This window comes from Condylura cristata, unplaced genomic scaffold, assembly GCF_000260355.1.
Source record: "Condylura cristata isolate star-nosed mole 26May11 unplaced genomic scaffold, ConCri1.0 scaffold00004, whole genome shotgun sequence".
Classification (NCBI taxonomy): domain Eukaryota; kingdom Metazoa; phylum Chordata; class Mammalia; order Eulipotyphla; family Talpidae; genus Condylura; species Condylura cristata.
This window is the reverse complement of record NW_004567105.1, coordinates 40,701,228-40,707,570: the sequence shown is the minus strand read 5'-3', so window position 1 is coordinate 40,707,570 and position 6,343 is coordinate 40,701,228. Positions and strand designations below refer to the sequence as shown.

Below are 6,343 nucleotides of genomic sequence, written 5' to 3'. Positions count from 1 at the left end.
GTGCATCCTGAGCATGGCTGGCATGAGACCACAGATTCAAAACCCACTTCTGAAGGTTTTGTGGTGACACCAATGGGGTCCATTGCCTCCACAGAACCTAGCCCAATGAGTGTAGCGCATACAGATTTGGCCAAGCAGCTAAGACCAGCAAGGGATTTCAGTGGATCATGAGAAGGAGGAATGAAGTTGCACTTAAATTAGACTTGGGACCGTGATTATAGCAAACACCAGAAATTCTAACCTCAGCCTGTGAGCCCCTTCCAGTACTGTGTGCTCTGGACCCTTCATGGGAGGAATGAGAACAGGGAAGAAGAGTGCGGAGGAGGTGCAGCAGACCTCTCCTGTCTTGCCACTGCTCCCCTCAGCATTGTATTTCAGTCCATCTGTCTGTTCTGCTCCCTGTTCTGTCTCTGGTGAATCCTCTCATCGACCCCCAACCTCCCTACCTCTGACCTGTTTCCCAGTTTTTGTATGCATGACTAAATAAATCTTAAAAAAGAAAAAGAGGGCCCTCCCTGATGGCACAGCAGGTTAAAGCACAGCACTAAGAAGCTAAAGCCACCTCAGCATGAGTTCGATCCCCGCAGCTGACCCACATGGTGCTGCAGAACTCTCCTGCTCGCCCACTGCTCCCCTCAGCAGTGTACTTCGTCCATCTGCCTTTTCTGCTCCCCACTCTGTCTCTGGTGAATCCTCTCACCACCCATGCATCTCTGGCCTGTACCCCAGTTCTGTATGCACAAATAAATAAATCTTAAAAAAAAAAGAAAAAAGAAAAAGAGAAATAATGGGAAGGGATGGGAGAAGAGGGAAGGGAGAGGAGATGGAGAGAGGTCAGTGTTGAAAGAGAGTCAGGTATGTAACTACACAGGATTCCATTACTTTGAAAAACCCTGAGGGAAGAAAATACACAGGCCTCACTCACTGCCAGGTTCTCACTGAGCACCCCACACCTGTACAGACGGTTCAGGAGCATCCACCTGGGCCTGGCTTGAATGACCTGGGGTCACTGCAAACCTCTTCTGGGCCTGAGAGCTTCTTCACAGGGAATCAAAGTGTGAAAAGAATCGATCAGACTGCTTTGTGAACCCTAAGTACCTCTAGTTGTCACACTGATGTCCTTTGGTTGGATTAACATAAAACTGAAATTCAAGGGCCTCCCCCAATCAACTCCTGAAAACTGATACTTTCCTGGCTGGGTTTTCCACAGGGTAGTAAGTGGGCTGACCATGCGCAGCAACAGCAGAGGCCTGAGGCTGCGGAAGCACACTCAGGCCTGCAGCCCACACCAACTCTACCTGCATGCAGAACGTGGGGCCTGCAGGTGCTCAAGTCGTTGGTCAAAGTGAAAGGAGTAAAATATTTGACAACGTGAAACACGGAGTCCTGGAGGCATGAGAGAAACAGCTGGCTTCCAGCCAGCGGGGGAATCAAGAGATTTCACAGACTGAGTCATTGCTGTTGTTACTTAGGTAACGTAAGAATAAATTTCCCTAGTTGATAGATGTGATTAGAAAACCCACCTCCATGCAGGGCTCCCTAGCTGCCTGGTGATGAACCTCACGTGGGTGCTCAGAAAGTCCTCTACATTCCACACACATCAGGTCCCTTAGCTTACAATACTTATAAATTTATAACACATTCCAGACAATAATCACAAGCACTGCCCGTGAGGGGTTTTCTGGGTGGTGGCAGGGTATGAGTCTAGTGGAATGAAGTCCCAAGCAGGGGATGTACAAGTACTCAGATGACTGCTCTACTTACACCCCGTGATGGACTGGAAGGTCAAAGGTGATACAGGCTGGCGCCCAGAGTGCCTGGGACACAATGCTCGGTGTCAGTGCTTATTGTCAATACCAGCAAGGACATCATCGACATGACTGTACCATCACCGTCATCAGGGCATCACCACCATCCTATCATCCTTATTATTATTGTGCTGATATCAGAAGACTTCCTCAGGAAATGTTCACCCTTCACATACAATTTTCATTCCACAAATAACAGACACACAGTAGGTATGCTGCTGCCTGCAAGCTGTGCAGAACACACAGCAGGCCCCAGGCAGGGCTTGTGGGTGCCCTTCCAGTTCCCTATCACTACATAGTCTTTCTCCCCGTCAGACCAAAATGTGCAGACTGAAGGATTTTACTAGGGTCCAGATGCTCAGGTCTCTATAACAAACCTTTGTGTACAGTCGGAATTAAGACACTGCCACTGTGCAGAGTAGGGAGGGTCTCACGTAGGAGGTAGCATGGGCTGGACTTGCACAGCACTCAGGACGGCTTGGTGAGATGCTGCCTCACACCAACAAGGCCAAGACGAGACATGGCGTCATGCATCTGTGAGGGCGCCGTCCTGGGCACATCATGAGCCTTCTGTCTCGCCTGCCTCCCCACTCAGCACAGGAGAACTGAGTGCCACTCGTGGCCAGCTCAGTTCGTCAGACCTGGCTCCTTCATCTCAGGGATGGGCATGTGCTGGAGATCTGGAACATCTTCAAAGCACAAGCTTCCAGCATCCCCACGCTTGTGAAGACGTGCCAGCACTCAGTACCAGTTGGCAGCACCACATTTTCATGATTTTCCCTGCCTTCTAGTGATTCTTTTCTCTTGCTGGCTGATCTAGCCTTTTCCAATCAAGAGACATAAATACTGACATTTAAATTTTAAAATCAAATGGATTCCAGCATTCTCTACTCTGCCAGGGAGGGAAGGAAATTCCCTTCCCCATCAGTTCGAGTGAGAGCTACTGACACAAGCATTCATTTAATGGGATTTCTATCAAGACAAGATGTCCCAGAAGGGGAGCCAAAGGCGCAGTGTGGGCCGTTCTGAGGATTGCCTCTATGCTGTTTGGCTTCCTGCATCACATCAGTGCACGTCTCAAGTCTGCTGCATTTCCCAGCTTGGTGCTTACCTAAAGCACGAAGCTCGCCCTGGAACTGAGAGCCTTACTCTGAGGTGGAAAGACCTGGTTTGCTCTGCCTCAGCCCCAAGATCAGGCACCTTTCTGAAGCAGTTGCTCATCACTGCTTACTTACAGCTGGTTTAACAGGCTTCCTACAGGAGGTCATTACCAAGGTCCAGAAAATCTCTGAAGATTAGTGTTCACTCTGCTTATATCTTATTTCCTGACATCACTAAATTTCTAAAATATTAAAACAACAAATGCTCTAGCATCCCTGTCAAAAGTGTATGGATTAAGTACTGTATCTTTGTATGATTAATAACATGACATGTACCAAAATTAACTAGTGTTTTGTTGAAGTACTCAAGTCCTTTCATTTAAGAAGTGTCAAAGAATTAGTCTCATGATAAACGCAACTGGAGAATCTAAAATCAAAATCAGTAATAAAAGTGGTGAGTTCAAATAATTTAAATGTGACAGGATGAGGGTGGAAGAGAAAATGTGTAACTCTAAATCCTGGACTCTTTAAAACAGGACCTGGGATCACTAAGCACTGGCTTCTGTCAACCGGAAAACGTTAACTCCAAAAGGCCAATACCCTGAGCTTGAAATCCTCCTCCCCATAAACACTTGAATGCTTCTAACAGCTTCCAAATTTCAAAGGAGAAAAGACTTCTGATTTTAGATTAGCTTTTTGAAATAACTTAAGTAGACTTGGCAAGGCAAGATAGACAGTTTTATTCCTTCAGAAGCCTTTTTCAAGCTCAGAATCTTCTGAATGTATTTAATTAAATGAGCGCACACATGCAAGCCCTTTGATCTGGACCTTCTGCTATTTGCTTGTAGCTTTGACCCTTGCTGAGCTACTGCACTTGATAGAGTCTATTCTCTACTCACAGGAGATTCTCCAGCTTGCTCCTACTCCCCCTGAAGGTTGCTGGGAAATGCCCAGGAAAGCTGAGGTGTCTCGCATCTGCTCATGCCCCACCCAGGTACAGGACGGATGCATGAGGGCCAGCATTTCCTGAACGCTGCCGCCAGCTGGGCATAGTGATAGGGTTTCTAGTAACAGAGAGAGTGATCAGAAATCTACCTTGACCTTTAGCCAAAGTCACAAGACCAACGTAGGCACAGCTCAGCAGGATCGAGACCTACAGCTCAGGTTTCTCTTGGCAGGCTCAACCTGAGCAAGAAGTCTGATTGCAAAAAGCAGGGAGCGCCTCTAAGTCCAGGCCAGGTGAAGGGGGTGGGAGATAGGAGGGTAAAGGAAGACTGCTCAGGCTTTTGTGCCACTGGCCTCTGTGGCCATCATCTGCAGCCTTGAATGCAGGAGGTGCTTGGGTTCAGGGCACACATGCCTGACAGTGGACACCTAGAATGTGGCATTATAAGTGGTCACTTGTGAGCCAAGAGACTGAGCATATAAAAGCAGTATGGCAGAGGATGGTGTAGTGGATGGAGGACCGTCTCACGGTCCTTCGGCGTGGCGTCTCCGTTCACATGGACCTGTGCTGGCACTATATGGCGAGTCCCGCTATACTTTCTGGGAGCATCAGGATACTGAGACCACAAATGTCAGTATCCTGAGGAACATCAGCTCACCTTGCCGAGGGGGAGTCCTGCCAGAGTCCTCCCCTACGTCCTGCAAATGGCTGCTTAGCTGGAGCCCAGCTCCCATGCTGTCAGGGAGCGCAGTTCCGTGGGTCAGGCTGCCTGGGGTATTCATGTGGGTGGGGATGGGCTCGAAGGTGGGGTCCAGTTCCAAGATGAGCCTGTTGAGCTGCTCGATGGACTGGTCGATGTCCAGGGTGGGAGAGTCTGGTGAGTGATCTGAGTTCATTTCCAAGCCAGTCCCATTCACTACTTTTACATCTGGAAGCCTGGGTTTGCATGATTTGGTAGGAGGGGGTCGCTGTGTGTCAGGGGGATGTGACCCAGGGCCAACACCCCTCGAAATAGTCACCTTGCTGTTGGTCCCCTGAGGGAGGGGAGCCAGGACCCTGAGCTGGGTATGCGCCAGGCCAGAGAGGTCCGCAGTGCCTCGACTGACGAGTCTGACCTCCCCTTCTGGGGCAAAGTTGTACTGGTGGGCTGCCACCATCTGTTGCTGGCGCACCCAGGTCTGTGTGGAGTAGTTGCTCTGTCCATAGGCCTGTGTCTGGGAGGACACGGAGGGCTTCCTTAGTGCTGGATGGGGCTGTTTGGGCTCACGGCTCCCTAAAGCCCGCTCCCGCTCAAACAGGGGCTCCACACCCAGGCCCAAGTCTGGGGCAAGGGCCCCATGAGGATCTTCACCGCCATTGCTGCCAAATCCTTCAGACAGGAGGGAGTTCTGACTACTTTTGTGGCAAGTCAAGGGGCCCAGATGGGCTGACTGGTGTCCCTCTGAGGAGGACAAGGTCCCGATGCTGTCCACGCTGTGCAGGTCATGGCTGGGCATCTCGTCATCCAGGATGTCCGTCTCACGGTCCTTCGGCGTGGCGTCTCCGTTCACATGGACCTGTGCTGGCACTATGTGGCGAGTCCCGCTATACTTTCTGGGAGCATCAGTCATATCCTTATGGGGACTTCCAGAATCTTCTAGGCCAAAGCCACTGAGCAGCTGGTCCAACTCAGCCTTCTCCTGGGGACTCAGGACCCTCTTGGGTCCAGGAGTCAGGCGTTCTTCGGTCCTGTCCGTCTTGACTGAGGCAGTGGAGTGGCCTGAGTCACTGCTCACTGACAGGGTATGGTCACCGTGGTCTGGGCTGTTGGCAGCTGGGGCAGCCAAGGGCCCACCTGAGGTTCCAGGGTCTGAGGTGCTCTTCTTCCTCACCTTGGCGTAAAGGCTGCCGTCAACAGGGCCCTGTGTGTGTAGCACTGGAAGGGGAGAGAACAGAGGAGAGCCTGTATTAACAGAGGGAGCATCAGGTTCCTGGAAGGCATGTGCACATTTGTCCAAGCAAACAATAGCTCATATTAGACACAAAAGTCAGGGACCAAAACGCTAAGATCCCAAAATTCCATAGCAATGCAAATGCCAATGAAATGTAAAGCACATTTCAAACATCTTCAGTACCAGAACCTGCCTGCCTTCTTACGTAAAGAACACTGTCATTTAGAGAACTCTGGGAATCTTCATCCTTGAAATCATCTTCCTACGGCCTCACTGTTGATTTTATCCTATGTTTAAATGTGACACTGAGCTCCTCATTCCCCCCCCCAAAGTCTGTGGATATAACACAGGACCTGTGGAATGCCTGAAGCAGATCTGTGTGCACTGATCTTCGTACATACTGATCTGCATTGCAGAAAGCAAAGGCAGCTTCAATTGTGGGCAGGGAGCGCAAACCTTCTGTTACTAATATTGATCATGGCCCTGGCTGTACATGTAGCTACTCCCAAGCCTCAAACTGCAGATCGTGATATGATAATCACCTGAGTCACAGCAAAG

General features: G+C 50.0%; 1 protein-coding gene across 1 annotated transcript in view; it reads right to left on the bottom strand.

Moving 5' to 3' along the window:
* Positions 1-6,343, bottom strand: part of TNS3 (tensin 3) — a 129,274-nt gene that overhangs the window by 65,205 nt on the left and 57,726 nt on the right. Inside the window, exon 12 of the mRNA XM_012720398.1 lies at positions 4,513-5,769. Within this exon, the coding sequence (XP_012575852.1) occupies positions 4,513-5,769 (1,257 nt within the window). The remainder of the gene's footprint in view (positions 1-4,512; positions 5,770-6,343) is intronic.